Source organism: Embiotoca jacksoni, unplaced genomic scaffold (genome assembly GCF_022577435.1).
Source record: "Embiotoca jacksoni isolate LCO1_2020_lvr unplaced genomic scaffold, fEmbJac1.0.p SCAF_74, whole genome shotgun sequence".
In the NCBI taxonomy this organism is placed as follows: domain Eukaryota; kingdom Metazoa; phylum Chordata; class Actinopteri; family Embiotocidae; genus Embiotoca; species Embiotoca jacksoni.
In genome coordinates, this window is record NW_027185430.1 from 330,599 (window position 1) to 353,610 (window position 23,012).

General features: G+C 39.5%; 1 protein-coding gene across 3 annotated transcripts in view; it reads left to right on the top strand.

Moving 5' to 3' along the window:
• nlgn1 (neuroligin 1) overlaps window positions 1–23,012 on the top strand; it is a 318,255-nt gene that overhangs the window by 110,927 nt on the left and 184,316 nt on the right. For 2 of the 3 annotated variants that reach the window (XM_069177521.1, XM_069177522.1), the window contains 2 exons: window positions 13,501–13,560; window positions 22,680–22,832. In XM_069177521.1, coding sequence (XP_069033622.1) covers window positions 13,501–13,560; window positions 22,680–22,832 — 213 coding nt within the window. The remainder of the gene's footprint in view (window positions 1–13,500; window positions 13,561–22,679; window positions 22,833–23,012) is intronic. The other variant, XM_069177523.1, reaches the window with a different exon arrangement.

Here is a 23,012-nt window from a genome sequence, read left to right on the forward strand (position 1 = left end):
ATCCCAAAACAAAATCCAAAAATAAAATAGAACTTAACAGCTGTGGGTCACTTTGACCCGAGGACAACGGGAGGGTTAAGATGTTTGACAGCCAACCATGTTTGTAACATTTTATGACATTGAATTTTCTTGAAAATGTGAGTACACTAAATGGAATTTATATTTCATAATGGTAGAACTTTACTCCACTGGGTGTCATGGTAGTCAATGGGGTCTATATTTGTTTGATGGTAGTCAATGGGCTCTATATGTTTGTCAATTGGCTTTATATTTGTGTGATGGTAGTCAATGGGCTCTATATTTGAGTGATGGTAGTCAATGGGCTTTATATTTGAGTGATGGTAGTCAATGGGCTCTATATTTGTGTGATGGTAGTCAATGGGCTCTATATTTGTATGATGGTAGGCACTGCACTCTATATTTGTGTGATGGTAGTCAATTGGCTCTATATTTGTGTGATGGTAGTCAATGGGCTCTATATTTGTGTGATGGTAGTCAATGGGCTTTATATTTGAGTGATGGTAGTCAATGGGCTCTATATTTGTGTGATGTAGTCAATGGGTTCTATATTTGTGTGATGGTAGTCAATGGGTTCTATATTTGTGTGATGGTAGTCAATGGGCTCTATATTTGTGTGATGGTAGTCAATGGGCTTTATATTTGAGTGATAGTAGTCAATGGGCTCTATATTTGTGTGATGGTAGTCAATGGGCTCTATATTTGTGTGATGGTAGTCAATGGGCTCTATATTTGTGTGATGTAGTCAATGGGCTCTATATTTGTGTGATGGTAGTCAATGGGTTCTATATTTGTGCCTTAAAATAATTTAAACAGAGGTTTCAAAGGGGAGGTGTAGAGCTGATGTAATTGGCCTTGATTATAGTCGGCTGTGACACACATTCTAATGATCTATTGCTCCTACTGTATCACTGTGCCACGCTGCACCACAGATGAGCTCATGTTGGTGTTCACCAAATTACCCAAAAAGTTGGCCACACCTACACATGCTGCCAACACATAATATTTAGACCTGCGTTTGCGCTGCACCTAAATTCACGAAAATAAAACGCCATGTTTGTAGTAAAATGTATCTGTATCTGTATATTTCTCTTAAAATATATGAGTTGTATTTCCTATTAGATCAAATATATATTTGTGGAAACATAAAGCTTGTTAAAAAAAATTCTATCAGGTATGCAAATATCACGAAGGCCTTCGCTGACACTTGTTTTTCTTGTATGTTATTTGTTCTGCAATGAAACCATTCATACATGTTACAGTATATCAAGGTCAAAGCTAAGACAGGATGTAAATTGAGGTCTTCCTGTTTCAGAGGCTTTAGAGTACTTTATGGATATTTATGTACGCAAATAGTAAACTTTAATGGTTAGAAATTAGATTATGGTCTGAGTATGAGTATCAGTCATGAGCCTTCAAAACCTATTGCCGCAGTTGCTTTTACTTATCGTTACCTACAAACGAGTACAGGGTGGTCTGCCCCCATTAAATGTTTGAAGACGTCTTTCAGTGATGTTATACTGTAGATACAGACAAGAAAGGAAAGTTATGACAGCAGAAAATGAGCTGGAATTCATTCCCATGCAGCTGCATGTACGTGGCTTTTCCACAAATTGGTTTTGTCACCGTGAAGCCCAGGGCTTCCTTTATAAGATCTCCTTTACGTCACGTACACACAGCGGGGAGACGCAGTTCGGAAAATGATGCTTTACACTAAAATGTGGCTGTCGTGGTGGCTCAGCAGGCCGAAGCACATGCAATGTGTGTATCTACTAAACCTCTTCCCATTTTACCTTCCACATGGAAGGTAAGTGTGGCTGCTCAAAGTGTATTAAAGAAAACAAGTTAAAAATAATGTTTGAAATGGAAATAAAAAGTGGGCTTTTGTGGAGTATAATAGACAGATTTCTTTCTGCAAGGGATTCTCAAGATGCGGGGGCTGAATGGAGAGAAAATGCAGTCCTCAAGATTATATCTGTCAGTAATTCAATTTCTACCATTAACATAGAGACTTCTTGTCTGGGCAAAACCAAAGTGTGGTCAAAATCAGATTGTAATTGCTGTTCTTCATAGTGGGCATTTTTTTTGTATTAAAGAGTGCATCTTCTACCTAAGATGATACTCCACATGTATTCCGTGTGTCTCTGTGACTGTACACGTTATGAGACATAAATAGAGCAGAGGTACAGAGGTCAGTAGCTGAAGCCGGCGCGGCAGTCCTCAGTGCTGCATTGGCATTTTATGGCTGAACCGGGATTACAGTGCACTTATGATTTGCGGCGATACTCAGATAATCCTGGAGTTTTACTTGATTGCTGCAAGATTCCAGTAAAGGCACAGAAATGGCAGTTTTTAGTGTCTAGTAAAATATATCTCCCAGACATACAGTACATTTCAGAGAAAAGTGCACATAATGACCAAAAATTCAGTTAAATCTGAAGATGAACTGAACCACTGGCCCTTTTTAATTTTTTTTAAAAAGCTCTTATATACATATTGTAAAGTACATCCTACCACTGGAGCTGTCGTTCATGCAGCGTTACGCAAACATCCTTTCTGCTGATTCTCACCTCAAAGCCTGAAGTCAAAATCCATATTTCTTTCTTGTGTAAGTAGGGTCACAAACTGGGGTTTAAAACCTCTGCAGTTCCTGTCATGCCATATTTCACAGAGCAGTGGGTGAACACAGAGTGGAGCTGACAAGTCTCACTGCATGAGGAGGGAAGGCTCGGTTCAAAACCAGCTTGACTCCCTGATAAATGGAGCGGCCACTGGCCTATTAGCCGACAGTGTTGGTCAGAATGAGTCAGTTGAAAAAGAAACAGGAAATAAAAATCCTCTGTCTTCAGATGACAGACGTGCTGTTCTGACACATCCTGAGATATATGTGGTGAGACTGGTCAGTGAACCGCTCTGGTTGAGGTTCGATTCCCCCCCTCCCCTGTGTGTGGTAGTTGGTTGTGTCAGGTCGTACCAATGTTGTTCAACCAACAACATAATGGGCAATGCCAGTAGACTGGTCATTACTAACTTCCTTTTTTTGTAACATCTATTCTTGTGGTTCAGCTATCTATATATTTTTTTAATAGACTACAACTCAGCTACTACAAAAATGTTGCTTCAATTTCTAGGAAATTCAGAAGTTGATATACTATATATTTCATAAAAAATAATGAATTTGTTAAGCACCACGTATTTTTGTGTAATATGATGTTTAATCAAGATTAACACAATTAATTGGAAGAATAAAAATTGTATCGTGATATCCTTCAGTAATATGAGAATCAGGCTGAGATGAACATTTTTTTTTTTTTTTTTTGATTTTATACACTTTATTGATCCCCGAGGGGAAATGTCTTCACTACAGCAGGGGGGCTCTCAGGGGGGGGGGGGGGCTCTCAGGGGGGAGCTGCTGCAGCAGGCTGCCACTAGCGCGGCGCCAGGTAACCTGACCTGAGGTGCATGTTTTTGGATGATGGGAGGAAGCCGGAGAACCCGGAGAGAACCCACGCAAGCACAGGGAGAACATGCAAACTCCGCACAGAAAGGCCCAGGACCGGATTCGAACCCGGAACCTTTTTGCTGTGAGGTGACAGTGCTAACCACTGCACCACCGTACCACCCAAACATGTCCTAGTACTCAGTTTAAAACATGACATCATGTCAGTGGAGAAGCGTGAGTGTAACCATCATCTGATCTTTATAAACTGGTTTTCTCGTGATGTGTTCAGAGCTGTTTCCTTCCTAATAATGAGGTCTGTCTCTACAAACTGTATGTTCATGTGTAGTGAACAGAACAGAGAGAAGAGACGTCACCGTGGAGAGCTGCTTTGAATTTAGTGGAAACGCCCTTGAATGCTGAGAAACTCATTGCAGTACCTGATTTGCTTTTTGTTTGATCTGCTGCTTTAATGTTTGACTAAAGCAGGACTTAGTGCTCCCATGTGCACATATTACTGTGAAGGACATTTGGCTAATATCCTACTAGAAGACCTCAGCCAAGATTTCTTCTGCAACCTTTTTCTCTCTCAAGTCAGACTTGTCTTCAGCAAGTAATTTGTAGCATAGTTACCCAAATGCAGCATGTGTTCTTACTAGATGAAGGACTGGGAAACATTAGAAAATGGAAGCTCATTGCCTTTATTTGTTTTAGCTCTCTACTTCCTTTCTCATCGGCACACTAGTCACACATGTTCCCTCATGTCCTCTCCTCCCAGACTTTTCCCTGCTTTGAATTGACTCGCTGACATTGACAGGGTGGGTGTTTGTTTCGTCAGCAGGCGGTGAGGAGAGAGAACAGTAGAGGAATGCAAGAATACAATTATCAGTAGCAGTGAAAGAGAGGATGAGAATAGGAAATGTGAGCAGATGAAGTGGGTGGCAAGAGGAAACAAAAGAAAAACAAAAGAAAGAAATGCAGCCTGGGTACAAGAAAAGGTTAGACAGGCTTTAGAGTGGGCGTGGAAGCTTTAAGTTCTCCAGTGAAAAACGTTACTGTTTACTGATCTTTGCAGATCATCGTTTACGTTTGTAAGGATATATATTTTCTTAACCTTTTTAGATTTGGAAATTGTATGGTCACTTCAGAAGATGTTGCCTTTCAATGTATTATGTTACTTTTTATATTTTTTTCTACCTGTTTTTTTTTTATTTTTTTTAAAAGTCCAATGCAATGTTGTTTTTATTTAACCATCCAAAATATATGATTTGTTTTTCTCCAGATATTTTTTTTTATTTTAAAATTAATGCCTGGATTCAGCAAAAATCTGTAAAAAAATAAAATAAAAAATACAGTAGGGCAAAAAAAAAGTCTAAATGTCAGATAAGTGTGTGTGTGTGTGTGTGTGTGTGTGTGTGTGTGTGTGTGTGTGTGTGTGTGTGTGTGTGTGTGCGCGTACTTGTGTTCCCCAAGTTGTGGGGATGAAAATGGATTCACACATTAGTCACATTGTAGGGACCCGCTCAAACATGGTTTTATATGTTAGCATTCTCAGGTTTTTACATGTTTTTTTTATAAGAAAAAACAACAACAGGCGATGCAAAAGGATTAGTTTAAAAAAAAAAAAGTATAGATAATATGGGTCTCCCGTCTAATCTTATATTCATGTGCAGTATATTAATTAAGGATAATGTGACCTGCTGCCATCTTGAATGTGTAGATGGCCCCTGCACGTATGTTTGATTGTTTGTTTGTTTGTTTGTTTAGATCCCCGTTAGCTCTTCCTGGGGTCTTCGTATTTCACAGTGACAAAACACAGATACACTTTATACAACTCATACCATACACAAACACAACACATTGGTCTTCCGACCAAATAAAACACTAAACAATTAACACCATTTTAAATGACATAAACAACAAACAAAGACTTCATCGTCATCATCAACTAGATGAATATCATCATTTAACATAAAATACTCATGAGACACTGACACACCCCAGAATACTTCACAATCACTGGAGTTTCTTCTTAATAGTTCTCTTTTAGCATCTTCTTAAAACGACATATATTGTTTTGTTTGTAAATGTAATCAGGAAGTGAAGCCCGTTCTTTCATTGGTCTGGATGTTGCTGTACGTTGAGCTGATGGTGTCTCTGATCTTGGTAAAGATTTAAATATTTCCATACTAAACCATTATTTTTTTGTGTTAAATAAGTGAAGTCTGTTATTATGACGCTCCTAATGAAATCCAACTAGTGGCAGTTATAGCATGTCCATGTCTGTGTTATGTCCATTATTTCGTCTTCAATTCCCGAATAGTTTATCCTTTTTCAGAGTGAATCTCAGTGCAGGTATGACCTACATGTCCATGCACACCTGTACACATCCATACAAACATATTCAGGGATTAGGGATCAACATTTCTAGTCCATCAGTCACCAGGATGATTGATTGTTCTAGTTTTTGTTTTTGTTTTTCTACCAATATTCACATCACATTGTTATCATCCTTCATAGAAATAAGATCAGCTGCTGCACTGATGTATAAAACATTTGTTCCCATTTAGTTTGGTTGTGCTGGTGGGGGTGAAACTCATGAAATGATTTTCAGTCCTGCCCATATCTTCTTCCTAATCTTACTTCATGTGCTACAGGCAAAGAGCCTGATGGTGATCTGGGATATTAATGCATCACCCCGCGCACACACTTCCCTTCAGACTCGTCATCTACATAAATGGCATCTTTATCCCATTTTCTGTTGAACAACTGTTTTGATGGATTTCTTCACAGAAACCTGTCTTTTTTTTACTCTTTTATGTCGATAAAAGTGTCGATTTTGCAGTTTTGAGAATCAACAAACATGTTCAACATCAACCTGACGTATAATTGGAATTAGTGTTTATCTGGCAGTGAACACTTTCATTCAGCAAACGGATGTGTTTTGTGAAAGAAATTAGTGAATGTGGGATAATGAGAATGGTGTCGATATTGTGCCAGTTTACATGAGTTAGTCTGAGCCCACATGGTTCAGGGAAGGGAAATGTAGTCGAAGCCTCATCTGAAGGGAACTGAACTTGCTTGAGGTTCCAGAAGACATTTACTGTATTGGTTTCATCCTAAAGGCTTCTTCAATTCTAACAGGCCCAAGCTTTTAACTTATTGTGGGGTCGTTAAAATCTTGAGAGTCGGACGAAGCCTTTCAGATTAAAGGTGAAAGGTCTTCAAGAACCTCAAGCACGTCCAGTCACCTTCAGATAACACACAGTCAGATATGACTGAGTGTCTTCACAGACATGAAGCAAACTCTCTCAGACTAATGATAGGGTCGCAAATAGTGCTCAGGAAGTTCCTGAGCTGTCATTTCTATTCATCCAAATGTGTTGTGAAACTCAACATTAAGTGAGGATGATTTCAAAAATAAATCTATAAATAGTAAATACTCATGCTGCAAAAATAAATCAATCCAATGCACCCCAAAGCAGGAAGGTTATTGTGAACATCTCAGAGAACTTCTACAGTTCTTGTCAGGATCCAGGCCGTCTCTGCTGCACCTTCATGTTACAGCATGTTGTGTTGAGTTGATGGCTTTGTGGAGGTCGTATACCATCTGTGGCAGGAGGCTTGTTGTTGATGCTGAATGGAGCTCCATATTGTTCTGTGGTTGTTGCAGAATCCTGATGGTACTGCAACATGAAGAGGAAACATCCTAATTCAGACTCCCAGCCCATGTCCCATTTCTGTCATATCCAGATAGATTTTTTAAAGTCTGTGAACTGAGGAAAAAAAAACACATTTCTAGCGTCACTCGCAGCGCGGCACACGGTGATGACATCATTTTCAGAGAGACAGTGACAGAATCTATGCTAGCAGAGATATCAGAAAGTATAGATTTTCACGCTGTAGCGGACAACGACAACAACAGTCCACGAACAGCAGCTGAAATAAACTGTCTGCTGTTACTTCCACGCTGGCAGCTTTCGTGTTGGAAGGCTGCGTCACCAGCGTAGCAGCAGGCACGCCGTTACCACGGCAACCCATGCAGATAGGTTGGTGATGTCTGGACAGACCAAATGTAATCTGTTCACTCACAAATAACAGTGAGGACAGTCTGTCCTAAAGATCTGATCTGAGAATTTGTTTTATTGGCCTGCAGTCTGAACAAAGCCGAGCATGTTTCAGACATTTGCCGAGTACTGTGTTCATATTTTTAACCATTTACCACCAAAAATGATCAAATAATGAAATGGCATTTGGATGTAAAACGTATCTTTAACAAAAGTAAAGTCTAAACTGAGACTTAATAAAAGTACATGTAGTGTGACTGAAAATGGGCTTTGAGGAAATGATTGAAATGGTAAAAATACAGGTCAGAATTCCACTGGATCAGATGGAATACTTTTATTACAACACTCAAGGTTTTGGAGATAATTCGAGGCTATCTAGATAAATAGATGCTTGGTCTGAGTATCTGCAGTGAAACTCTCCTTTTACCCGTCCACCAGTATCCAGTTAGTCCTGACATGATGGAAGTGACCGCAGACGTGTGACGTTACACCACCACTTCTCCCAGCAGGTCTATCTCCATATGTTATGTGTTGCTATATTTTTCAGAGGATTTTATCAAAGCCATAAACTTTGTTTTCAGACAGCAGCCCCATCCCCTCACTTCCATAAAGCACAGACCCCATGCTTACAGGGCACTGCTTAACTATTCTCATTAGAGGCTCTGTTGAAGTGCATTAGACTCCAGCTTTTACCTCGGGGAATGGATTCTGTATTTATAGTTTACAGCCTGTAGGGATTTTATCCAAGGTCAGTAGTAGATTACCTATTTGGCTCATTGAGCTGTGCCGTGTTAGATCCCCTTTTCTTTAATGTGCATTGGTGATTGATTAAGCTGGTGTGTTTCTATGCCGGCGCGGGTCTTGACTGATGCATACAGAGAGCAATATGTATGTATGGATAGCTCTTGTGCAGAACGTACAATCGATGCATGGACTCTCCACGCAATAATTACCTCATCCAGGAGAGGAGAAAGCCTGAGGGAGGAGTGTGTGTGTTCCTGGTGTGTGTGTGTGTGTGTGTGTGTGTGTGTGTGTGTGTGTGTGTGTGTGTGTGTGTGTGTGTGTGTGTGTGTGTGTGTGTGTACCATCCTGGCTTCCCAGCTGGCTTCTTGAGTCATGGATTGTTGGCGTGTCAGAGAGCGTGAAACTCCTCTTCATCAGTCTCCAATCAATGCTGTTGGAGGAGAGAGGGACATATGAGGATGGAGGAGAGGGATGGACACAAAGAAAAACTAGGAACTGAAATAGGTAGAGACAGAGAGTGTTGATTAAACCCTTAAAGACTGAAATTTAAAATCTAAAGGTGCCACTGTATCATGAATATACATCAGAGGACAAAGTGTCTAAATGTGCTGTTTCTAGTTCTTTTAGACATGAAGGGAAATTTGGTTTCTTACAACTGCAAGTTTTTGACAGACTGTTCGTAGCTTCCAGGTCTGTAAAATGGTTCTGATCCAGAAGTGTCTTCAGCTGCAATACCAGCGAGTGCCACTAGAGGTCGGCTCCAAAAAGCCTCCGGCTCCATAGACTCCCATTCAACTTCTGTCATCAAATCCAAAGTGAATAAAATGTGTCCATCAGTTATCTCGGTGTTGTTAGCTAAAGTCACTCCTTCTTATTAGTTTTCTGGAGGTCCATCTGAAAATAATCCCTCATTCATTAGAAAAGAAGATTCAAGAAGACCTGTTTTTGGGGGCGTGTCTGTTTGATTGACAGGCCTGTGGTGCAGTCAGGTTACAGCTATCGGTGGGCGGGACGTAGTATCGTCAGGTTTCCGATCAGATCGGTCAGATCCACCGCTGACTCCTCCCCCAGCTCATCCAAATATGGTCAATTCCTGCTCCAAACCGCTCCGAACTAACAAGATGGTGACGGACAGAATCTGAACTGGAGGATTCATAACATTCACAAACCGACAGGTGACGTCACTGATGGTTGATGACATCACTGATGGTTGATGGTTGTTATTTTTGTTACTTCTTGCCAATTTGTTAAGAATCTACTGAAGCTCAGATATCTGGGAACATTTCTATCTCCACTAAAAAGCAGGTTGATGCAACGAAAAACATGCCATCACATTCTTAACCAATTTAAAGCAACCTTATTCGTAAAGATATTATGGCTGCTGTCGGATTGGATCGTTTCAGATTCTACAGAGAGCGTGGTCACTGAGGGTGCCTTCGTTTTATTCAACGTGAAACCTTCAACATTATTACCATGTAATCTACTGTAACATCATCTTCCTTAACATAATGAGACTGTACTATCACAGTTAGCACCACATTTCCCTTAAACCTACTTCCTCCTCTTTCAATCTCTCCCTGAATTTTAGTCCTTTCACACAGATACAGGTTACCAAAACCCTGTGTGACCTCACTCCTATTTACACAACGGTGTGGAGGCCAGCCTGTCAGTCAGTCAGTCAACCTGTAGCCTTGTTTAAAAGAGACTGAGGGACATGGGCAGAGCGGAGGTGGACCGAAGAGCTGATTATGGTAGAAATGTAAGTCAGAGAAGATGAAACCAAAAACAAATGCAGTGATGAGAGACACACTGAGCCAGATGGAGAGGGAGACAAGTTTCAAGCTCCTAATCACTGATCAGAGCTGATGCCAGCTGAGACCGCAGGAAGTGTCTCACACACACACACACACACACACACACACACACACACACACACACACACACACACACACACACACACACAGGTTCACAGTGGCAGGTAGGGGAGCACAGGTCAGTGTCAGGACCTTCTTGTCACTGGGCAGTTACGAATTGACACTTGATTGCTGGATGATCTGTGTGTGTGTGTGTGTGTGTGTGTGTGTGTGTGTGTGTGTGTGTGTGTGTGTGTGTGTGTGTGTGTGTGTGTGTGTGTGTGTGTGTGTGTGTGTGTGTGATAGGAGCTGTCATGCAGCTGTCTTGTCTGCTCTGATGCCTACTAACCTTCAGTCAAAAGATGCACCTGTAATAGCAGCACATGTGCAGAGCAGCCACATCAGTCACATCCTCTCTGCTTCTTTTACTCTCCCACTTTTTCAAAATGCTCTCAAGTCACTCCATAATGCAACTTTTGTTTTTTAGTGTTCACAGTTTATTTTATGGGGACAGAAGGTTTTCATGAACTGTTGACACGTTTTATTTAAAGTTTCAGGTAAAACTCTTCTCTGTCTGAAAATGTACTGTTGAAGATTTCTGACTTAATATGTCCCAAGTGACCAACAATTGTTTCCACTCTGTTCTGCTGAAGGAGGTGTTACTCTAACAGACTTTATGCTGGTGGAGTCACGTTCCTCAACAGAACTATAAAACCCCCACGACAGTTTTGTTTCAATTTGAGTAGGATGCAGGACAAGCTGTAAGGCATTGTTTAAGTACTTGGTGAATATTCAGATACTAAGTTTGGAGTCAACATAGATTTGGCTGAAATATACATGTATTTGTATATGTATTTTGTCATACAAAAGTTTATTTTAGGTTCCTCTCAATGAAGACAGTTGTTTTCCCTGAAAATTGTATAACAATACGAGTGAGGATAAAAAGGTTCTGAGACGTTGCACAGCACTGTGACATGGATGGAGCAGGGAGGGCACACGGCTGTTTCTCTATAGTTGTGAGCAGAGAGCACATCAACTTTTTTGAAATAGTCAACAGCAACCACAGAGATGCTTCAGAAAGTGTTCGGCGATGAGACGGTGAGCTGGGTCAGGTATTTTTAGGCAGAACGTCACTGTTGAAAACTGTAAGAAGGTGAATCAGGTCAGGAGCACAACTGGGTGTGTTTCTTGGACAATTGTAGCGTTGTGTCCCGTATGTTCGTCCCACGAAGTCAGACTGTCAACACAGATTTCTACTGTGAATGTGGTTGACAGCACGTTGATGCGTGCTCACGGCTCCAGCTTCAGGTGCTCGGAGAAGTCGCTATGCGCGCGGATCAGTGCTCTAAAACCTGTCTGTAAGTCAGGAGCTGATGTTGAATGAGTGATGACATTTGGTGCACTAACTCATGAGGATTATAGCTTCCTCCAACTCTGTGCACGTCGTGGCGCTGCACACCATTTACATGCAACAGGGGCAGTCGCTGATATTAACATACACAAGTCAGAATACTGTAGCATCAAACAGTGGAGTTGGTAAACTAGTCTGAAGTACTACCAAGCTTTGGGTTGCAGATTGTATATTCATTTTTAGCAATCAGATTCTCTTTATAATCCGAGGCATCAGATTTTAGTAAATACAACATTAACATATTTGAAATATTATACTTGATAGAGAAACATTTTATACATGTGCTCCTGCAAGCATTCATTTTCCACAAGACTCATGAATTGTTTGGAAGGAATCTCTTTATGCAGTATTATAAACAGCTGACATCCCTCGACAGCGGCTGCTTTGTGTTTCTTGGACATGTCTTATTTTAAAAAATGTGGCTCTTGTGTTTTGTTGCCTATTCAGCATTTAGAAAGCACGAGTCAGCTTTCGCTTACCAAATCGCTTGTCAAATTAAAGAAAAGAAAGCTGGGACACTGCTGTGGGAGCAGATGATCCGCAGGAGGCTACTTTCCTCTTTAAACCTTTTAAATCATTCATCTTTCTTTCTCAGTTCCATACAAATGTTCAAAGCAACACAATAACCGCACTTTGATTTTAGTGTATTTTTCCTTTTAATATCAGCCATTTGTTAGGACTCAACTTATAGATGGACTGTGCTGCGATATCACTTTCATGAAGTCAAAGTGAAGTTTATTTATAGTATTTGTTGCTGTGGCTAATTAATATAGCTGAAAGGACTGGAGCGGTCACGTCCTCACCCACAGATGGCAGTTTGAGGCCTTATGGCATTATATGCTATGATGTCATCGCTATATACTGTATGTGTGTGTGTGTGTGTGTGTGTGTGTGTGTGTGAGACGATGTAAGTGCTGTTAGTGTGCCTTCTCTTCTATATTTCTGTGGGTCATGCATCATGCTAGCTTCAACTGTTTTCCTCTAGACTGCATGTTGCTGGTATTTTATGTGTGTTGGTCCGTTGTGTCCGTGTGTGTGTCCTTATTTAAGATAGCATGTATGTATGTGTAAAAGAAAGTCATATTAAAATGTTAAAAGATTTAAATTGTTGGTTTTGATAAAGAAACACGTGAACTTCCCCTGACAAACTTTAACACCAAGATTTTGATGGAAATGTTGGTAAATTTGGTTGAAATCCACATATTTCATGTCATGTCCTCATAAAATGTAAACAGTCTGCCTTTAAAATTGATACTTTTATATTGAAAAAAATGACAAATTGCACACACAAAAAAAAAATCTTCATTAAAAAAATGAAAACAGGATGCAAATAGAAATCAATTTCCCTGTCTTTTGTCCTCATCTCTTTCTCTCTGCACCATTCAAATTCAGAGTCAGAGATTTGCATGACGCAGGATGTGTGTTTGTGTGTGTTTTTGTGTGTGTTTTCGCCTACACACAGTGAACACACTGGAAATACAGCAGGGGGAGTTTTTCACATGTTTCTATTGAGTGCTCTGCTCATAAAGATGCTGCTTCTTTTACAGCCTGTTATTTTTTCTTCTCTACTGATCACTTCCAGCTGTTGACATGATGTGTGTGAAATGTATATTTTATTCTCCTTTCTGCACTGTTTGAGCCTGAGAGGTTTATCTTCAGTTAAAGTCTTCACTTTTAAAAGAAAACTAACATTTTTTTTGCCTCTTTTTTTTTAAAGTCCCTCTTTTCTTGCGCTTTAACTTTCTTAAATGAACTCATGTACAGTAAAGTCCTACTGTAACCATGTGAAATGGACCTTGTGGTGATGTTTACACAATCTCTTTGTCGCTGTGACAATTTTTCAAAAAAAGGGGCTATAAAAACAATGATTATTGAGAAACTTTCTTGTCTTTTGAGAGCATCTTTTGAAGGATGTGTATGTTCTTGATCACCCTGTTTTCCTCCATCTTCTCCTTCTTGGTCCTATAGGTCCCCTTACAAAGAAACACACTGATGATTTAGGTGATAGTGACCGCACGGACGATGAAGGTATTTTTTCCCCCAATGCCAAACTGATTTGCATGACAAGGGAAACCAAACTTACCCTTTCTCCTCCAATTTTTATCTTCTTTGATTTTCTTACATTTCTTGTCCTTTTTTTGAAAGTGATGGACATTTTCTTTTTGCTCTTTACTCGTAAGCTCTTTTTGGGCTGGATGTGTTTTGTCCTTTTCAGCTTGATGTCTAAAGTTTACATGTCTCCCACCATTCTTTGATATTAATACTGTAACATAGACTCTTTGCTTGGATTTGCTCTTTTCTTTACCTTTTCTTTACTTTTCTATGTTGCATCCCACCTGCTGATAAAGTAACTATTAACCGTTAAGCCAGCTCTTAACACATTTTTGCATGTTTTTTATTTGAATCCGTTTATAAAATCTGATCATGTTAAAAAAAAAAAAAAAAAAAAAAAAAAAACACTGGCTAACTATCTTGCATATACTAATGCTGAGACCTGCTCCAGTTTTGGGCATCAAACCAATGACCTTTGTGCAGGTGACGAGTCTAAAACATGAAAAATACCGGACAAAATCAGTGTAAGCATCTTTTCCAGCACCAGTTGCTGCAGAGACGCCTCGACATAATTTCGGGTGACATCACCATCCTTATTATTTAGTTTCTGTCACTTGGTAACTGCAATGACCCTCTCATGTTGCTTCTGTCAACACTATGATTGTCAAATGTTGTGGATTGCGGATTTTAATTTAAATTTTTGAAAACATCTCTGAGAACCAAAGCTGCTTCAAAGGAAATAAACACCTTATTGGTGGAAGCTACGACTACATTGAGACTGCAGGCAAACCGGATTCTTTTCTCAGATCAGATCTTTAGAACAGACTGTCTGCACTCTTTTTTGTGAGTGAGCAGATCAGATTTGGCGTGTCCAGACATCACTAACCTATCTGCACGGGTTGCTGTGGTAACGATGTACAGGCAGCTACGCTGGTGACGCAGCTTTCCAGCACAAAAGATTTTGAGTTGGCTCACTTTTTACACAGAGATGAATATCACATGACTTAGTTGAAAGCTCTTGAAAAGTAAACTTTGTAGTAATTTTTTTTTTTTTTTTTTGGTGTGAAATCATAAATTGTTCCTCGAGTTAATGCTAATTTGCTATATTCATTTAAATGGTGCATGTCAGCAGGGTGAAACATGTTTTCACTACTTTATACACTGTAGTGTTGGTTCATTTAATATAAGCCAAATCTATGTATTGAATTGTAAAAGACAATTATATCCATACAAGGTATGCTAAATGTGACGCAGCAATAGCTGTCATACAGATGTTCCTTTAGTTCTGCAGCTGACACATTTATTTTCTTTTATTCATTTAAGTTGGATTTTCCAACTGAAACCTTCAATTTCAAATTAATAAATTATATATTGTATAATCATGAATGCCAACACTACCACTGTGTATCGGTACTGTACAGAACAGTATAACATCATATGGTATTCAAGACATGTTAGTTCCCTCATATATTAACGGCCTGATTCAGTCAAACCCACGAACGTTTTGGAGGTGAATCACCCGGCAACGCTGAGATTTCTGTTCTGCACATATGAAAACTTCAAACTCAGATACAATAAATGGGAAATAAATGACCATTTAGCACATACTTTTAATGCTTTAAATGCATCTAATCCTATATGAATACAAGGCTGATAAAAAGGAATACTAAATGCATCCAGTGAATAACTACTATTCATAACTGCAGGACCAAAATGCTGCAGTTTCTCCTCTTGATATTTAAATTGAGTGCTGCTTGAAAGCTACAACAGTGTGCTTGAAACCTATTAATCTCAATAATACAAAAAGAGGAACCTTTGCTTGATTGCCATAAAAAAGAAGCCCTTTGAAAAGTCGTATTAGGAATAAAATATCCTTGATAAAACCCTGAGATAGAGTCATATCCCCACAAGACCGCTGCAGTGCAACTTTAATGACAGCCAGAGAGTCTTAATAAGGCACCTCTACTGTATAATGTGACGAAGTAAACAGCAATTACATCCAAATAAGACTCACAACCATCCGGATCCCTTTGATCTGTGCCATCATGCTGTTTTTCTGGGAGCTCACTCACACACACACACACACACACACACACACACACACACACACACACACACACACACACACACACACACACATACACACACACACACACACACACACACACACACACGAACACATAAACCAATAAGATTAGAGAGAGCCTCAAAGCTCACACAGATCTATTCAATAAAATCCCAGCAAGCTTCAAGTATTATCTCGATAAAGGAGGCAGGGCAGACAACTAATCCAGTTTAATATAGAGGAAAATATGCTCAAAGAACACATACCTACACACACACACACACACACACACACACACACACACACACACACACACACACACACACAAACACACAACATCTCCATCACGCCAACTGTGAATCCCCCCTCTTCCTCTCTCCCTTTCTTTTAACCTTCGACCTATTGTCAACTCGTTGAGGACGTCCCCTGAACCCCCCACCACCACCACCACACACACACACACACACAGAACATTTTACAAAGTCTTTATACTCAGTAAAGCCGGCGTGTGTAATCCTTTTTGTTTTGGGAATAGAGATGTAAACAAGAAAGTCCCAGAGAGCCGAGGATTTGTTAGAAGCTCACCTTATTACTGCAAATATTGCTGAAGTGGTTCAGACTGGATGTGCAGAGGTGGAGATGTCACACTCTGGGGTGTCTGCAGGCAGTTAGTAGCCCCTTGGTAGCCTAAATAAAGTAGTAATACCTGTGAGATATTAATCTCCCTATGGATTTATTAATGGATGTATACTTATCATGCTAAAAATCAAAATAGAGTTATTATCAGGGTTCCCACTCCAGGTCAAAAGTCAAACGCGCTAATTTTCACTGAGTGAAAATTTGAAAATCCATGACCGCTAATGAACAGAGAAAAAGCCACTTTATTTTAGGTGTTTTCAGTACAAAACGTTTCACAGCTTCAACCTGCTGCACAATTATGATCCCACACAACGAAGTGTGTGCACCTTATAAACACACTGACGCTTCTGCAGACAACTAACATTCTGCAAAAAATGGTTCAAATGGGAACCGTAAGAAACCAGCATGCTTCTTACTGTTTGCATGGCTACAAAGGGCTCTCGCTCCCATATTTAATAGATCTGTAGTAGTTTACATGGTTATGGGATGATCATGCTCAAAGAAGCAGTGAATATCAGTTTAAAACAGGAAACAAACAGCGTCCAATGGTTTGATGCATTCTTGCATTTGAAGTGGCTGTTAGTCTCATAGCTCCAGAATGTCTTCGCTAATTAATATTTAACAGTAGTATCATAGCTCATGTATACACATCCTAGGATTACACACAATACTGTACATCCAAATTTAATAAAACTGTCTCTTCAGCTGTGATTTCATTTTCTGAAAATATAAACTCATTTTTATAAATGTATGCTGTGCATATGTTGGATTTACGTAAATATACAATGGTATCTGAATACCATTACATGCTTGCATTCCTGCCACATTAAACATGCTAGTCCTTACATACAGGAATGACTTACATCAGCTCAGTTGCACTGATTACACCAGAGCGTTTAATCTCGAAGCATTTGAATCAGTGCTCACCACCGGCCCTCATTTTGTTACCTGTTGCTTCTTCGGAGAATCCCCATGGCTTAGTTCCCTGCAGCAAAGAGCTGAAACCAGGATTTTTAAAAAAAGGGAAAAGCACCTCTGCTCCGTGTGACTGTTGTTGGTTTGATAAGTCCTCTACACCGGCAGGGGGAGAGGATACCAAAGTTGTTGCAACAGCCCGGGGGCATCTCTCAGGGTTTGCTTCGAGGAATCTAAAGCACCTGAATCTCTTTGATCACAGCTTCATCCTCCAGGAAGCAGTGATCTACTCCATGCTGGCATGCTACCTATCGTCTGACACACAGAAAATTGAATGGTTGAATCACTACAAGATTCCATCTTGTTTCTTAAAGCAAGCTTTCATCTTGCTTCTCACTGAAAAAAGAAAAACAAGACAGTTGGAAGTTCCTCCCTATTTTAAAACACTTTTATACAAATAAAATCAGTCAAAGGTATTTTTAAACAGAGGAATAAAATGACTTAGTGTTATTACAGAATCATATAATCCCCCTAAATACAGCATTAACTAACTTCATGCAAGATGATGATGAAAACAGATGACATTTTCAATCAGCTGATTTAGGATGAATTGATAAATTGGTGGGATGAAGAGAGAGACTGAGGTTTAGAGGAGTGTTTGGCTCTGTGTCTTGCAGCAGCAGCCAATAAATGAAGCCAGGAAACCACACTGAGAGCAAGCTGGATGACACAAACTTAAATCTCAAGGTACAGTGTGTTCGGTAGATACCGGGACTTGTTTCAAACAGTAAATCCAGGTAAATTCAGGTAAATCCATCAAATGCTCAAACAGCGCCGAGTCAGTTTTGTCCTGACCTCACCTCATTACTGTTTACCTTCAGTGCAGAACATAAGGAGGCTGTTGTAACGGCGGCGCTGAGTGTGTCTCACTGCTGCAGGAATGACTTCATATTTTCATATCGCAGTGTAATAAAAGAAGAGCCACTAAGGATGGAAGAAATCTCCAATACTGCGTTTGCTTTAAAGAAAAAAACACACCAATTATGTATAAATAATAATAATAATGTAATATTCTCAATCAATACAAGCCTCCAACCCCCAAATCATAATCAACATCACTGTTGTCATCTTCATAATACTTATCTATCATTATCATTTGTCATTAGTATCAACATCTTGATCCTCATTTTGATTAGTTCATTGGATGTCATCATTATTAGTTTATCAGCACATCACCGCTGATTATTGGAATCATCTGCATCATCTTCAGTTTGATGGTTTTATGGACACCTTAATGGATAACATCATCTTTCAACATGTCCATCAACATTATCACCATCATTATTTATATCATAGATTATTGTCATCAACACCATTATCATCGAGGGCAAGGCTGTTACTTCATCAACATCGTCATCACTGGCCATCATCATTATCATATTCACCTACGTGATGTCATGAGCCTCAACGTTATCAGTGTCTCTCTCATCATCATTAAACTGACAACAGAATCGTCAAAGTTATAAAATCATCTTCACTACTAACACAGCTGTCCTCTAGTTTCATTATTGTCATGGTAACGGCTGTCTCCTATCATCATTATTGTCCACGTTGCCATCAATGTAATTCGTAACTATGGTAATGGTCATTTTTAACACCACCAACATTACCAAAGTCAATGTTTAAATTATTATCATCATTGTTATTATTGTCGCTTCAACCATTTTTTTTTTTTATTATTTTTTACTGAGATCAATGGTTGCCTCGAGCATTAATATCAACCCTACTTAGTATCATTATCAGCATCAAGGTTTACAGTTGCCATCATCGAATCCATCATGACTGACATGATTACCGTGATCTCAGCTATCGTGGTTGACATCATCATCAACATTATTGTCATATTTATCGCAGCCCAACCTCACAGCAAAATGTGCAACATCTTTGTTAATCCTTTATAATCTATAATTATAATCTTACGTAATGTATGCAACATATCTGATCATACGTACACAACATTAAATATGTACGTAAATTACTCAAACTTTGTCCTTAATCTAAACCTAACCAGGAACATTGGGTGCCTGGACCACTTTGTCTGTATGTCTGAGACACCAGGAGGCTTAATGAACAGTCACATGACACAACCACCAGCCAATACAAAAGAACTGCTTTGAGGATCAACGTAACTACAAGGTTGAATATTTTGATGCGAGACTGGGTTGTTTACTGTCATCATGATTGTCCACATTGTTCTGGCTGATTTCATTATTACAATACACATTTTCTTCATCATTGTTATCATTTAAATTGTCATCTGCATCATCATCACCACATCATCATCAGAGCTGTCACGTAACATCATCACCATCACCACTGACATGCCAACATCATCATCACCATCACCATCATCATCATCATCATCATCATCACTTGACCACCATCATAAACATCATTTGAATAATTATCACCCATATTGCTAAATGTTATTATGTGCTCCCTTTGTCCTCCTCCTCTCCTTTTGATAGGCTCCATGCCTGGAAGGCGAGGTACACACACACACACACACACACACACACACACACACACACACACACACACACACACACACACACACACACACACACACACACACACACACACACACACACACAACATCCCCTGACCTTTTTTGTCAGGAGTTTCTGGAGGCCTTCCAGAAGAGAGTTATGATGCACTGCTACGTCGTGTCCACTGCCTGCTGCAACACAGGGAGCAGGACAACTCAGACCAAAAAAAAACCAAAACACTGCACAGGACAGAGAATGATAGAAGTGATGTAATGGGCTCGGCACTCAGTGAAATGGAAGAAAGGACAAACACACACAAGGAGACAGCATTTTGCCAAAATGTGCCTCATTTTAAGTTACTGCTAGATTTTATTTTTCTCTTACACCACTTACTTTTACCCGTTTGTGTTCATAAAATAACTTCAAATTTACTTTCTCTGTTGGAAATAAAACCATTATTGTAGTTGTCCAACATAAAAGGAGGGTTTTTTTTTTTGTGAATGTCAAGAGAAGGTCTAAAGTCCATCGGTTTCATCTCTGGCCCAGTGGTGAAGTAGGAGCAATATACAGTATACTTAGAAGGGTGAATCTCAACCTGACTGAAGTCATGGCCAATCAATTAATCTCCTCTCATTCCCTATAAAATCACTGTGGCACACATATTGTCCGTTTCTAACGGCTGAAGAAGGAGCAGACCGTTAAATCGCTTTGGAAAGAGGTCGCTAATATTATAAATGCCTCTTCCTTTGATAATATTAGAACCACTGCCCAGTGTAGGAAGCGATTCAATGATATAAGAAGGGCCAAACTAAAACTTGCATCATATTGACTGTCAAAGTGCACAAAGAACACTCATCCAACATTGTAACATCAGGTGCTGGAACCACGTTGAGGAGTGAGCAGAAGTAAATTATTCACACTTAATGTTCCCGGTGCAACTCATTTATTAATAACACTCATGAAGAGTGATGTGCTCCTAACGTCACTGATGTTGTGGTGTTAATAAATAAACTGATGTTGTGGTGTTAATACATAAACTGAAGTTGTGGTGTTAATAAATAAACTGCATCGGGAGCTGTGTGTGAATAATTTACTTTCCAAGCATGAATTAAATGAACTAAGCTGCTGTGTGTAAATGATTTAACCTTCAGTGTGTAGATGACACATAGTCACTCTGTGGTTTTACACAGCTGCTAGATTACTAAACCAGATGAGGAGATGAAAAGACAATTCATTTGTAGTTAACCTGAGTTCCTTTGATACTTTATCATTGAGATTGGCTGCTGCGTCAACTGGTTCATGTTGAGACATGAAAATAACAACAGAAAAAAGCTCCTTTGTGCTTCACCAAAATGCAAATGCTCCTGGATCAGCTTTACCCCAGTATAAGAATATGTCCCATGGACATTATCCTGAAACATTGATAAAACAAATAAAATAAAATGTAGTGACATCTTAGGAATCCTACTCATGTATGTATGGGGCATTTGCATCCAATTGAATAGCAATGAGACACCTCCAAAACACTGTTTGTTACTGCAATTAAGTACCATCAAGTTTTTCCTGGAGGTCTTTACATTATTTAACCGTCTACCCCTTTGGAGTACCTTAAACTAACAGTGTAAAAAAAGTTTCAGACACAAACACTTTCTGCCTAGCTTAGTCTCTTAACAATTGAGATCCTGTTATTCGCTTGTCTCCGAAGTAACACATTTCTATTTCCTTGGTTGGCTAATTTTTAATTCCCCTCTGACTCACTGATTTCTCTCTGGACCCGGGTCCCTCGCTGGTGAAACATCAGTGGGATAAACGCTGTGTGCTGCTACATGTACTGATGGAGATGGTTAGGAGGAAAGATAAAAGTTTCATCTCTGGAAACAAGATGAAAGTGAAACCTTGTTTTGAACATGGGTTGCAGCATGTTGTTAGATCTCTCCAAGTCTTCTCTTCCTTTTTGCTCACAATGCAGCCCATTTCAGAACCAAGTCAAGGCCTGCAGCTTCACGATACAGCCCCCCTATCTTCCATCTCATTAGCTGCTTGTAACACGTTTTAAGAATGCTGCTGCTAACAGTTGGTTCATACTTCTTCTGACCTTGACATCGTCAGATGCAATTACACAAAAACACCCCTTTGTTAAGAGAAACACCACTTTTGTTGTCGCAGTATAAATAGTATTATTTTGCCACAGTCTTGTTACACTGTAATTAACCAAATTATTGAGGTGTAATTTAAAAACAGAGTCAACATTCTGCCCTTCACAATAACACAACCCTTTAAAGTATTTAAAAAAACAAGTGTCCTGTTCATTTGTAGCTCTGTGTCATTCCCCCTCAGCTCAAATACATTTATATTCACAAAATAAAGGAAAACATTTCCCTACTGCTGAATAACTGATGCTAAAAAAAAAAAAGTGCTTACCTGAATTCAAATTAACGATTTAATAAAGTGATGCTTTTTCATAAAATTGTCAAACCTAATATGCAATTTTTTATTAGATTTTCTCCCAGATTAATCGCACAAGTTTTACCTCCACATGGTACGACAGTTTAGATTGCCAGTCTTAAATGTTGACAGTCCATTGCCTGGAGAAAAATTAAAACTCATCACATTGAATATCCTGTTTCATTAACACCAATATAGGAATTTGAAATGGGTTACTAAATAAATAAGCAACACGTCCCATCACCTCAAACATGTCACGCCTTAATGTAGGAGCATGAGCGGTTTGATGCCTAAAACCAACAAAGTCTCCGTGTTAAGAAGCCAGTGTGCCAAGATTACTCATAAATAAATAAATAAATAAAGTAAAGAGGTGGCCAAAGCCCCCTGTAGTTTTGAAATTGCATCTCTGGCTGTCACCTTCAATCTGTCATCTAATCAGTCCCTCTGCCTGTTCCACCTCCTCCTCCTCCCCCCTCCCCCAGACATCAGGGAGAGTGGAAGCCCCAAGCCGGTGATGGTTTTCATCCACGGGGGCTCCTACATGGAAGGAACAGGGAATATGTTTGACGGCAGCATCCTGGCCAGCTATGGAAATGTGATTGTCATCACCGTGAACTACCGCCTGGGCGTCCTAGGTAAGGATTCTGCTGTTTGTGATGCACTGCCATTGTTAAAGCTGTGGTTGATTTATTCTTGCCTCCTTCCTTGGTGAGTCCATTAGCTTAGCATTCAAGCTAAAACTAGGAATCGCATTTTCAACTTTCTTTCTTTATCTGTTTCTTTCTTTCTTTCTTTCTTTACTTCCTTCTGCTGGT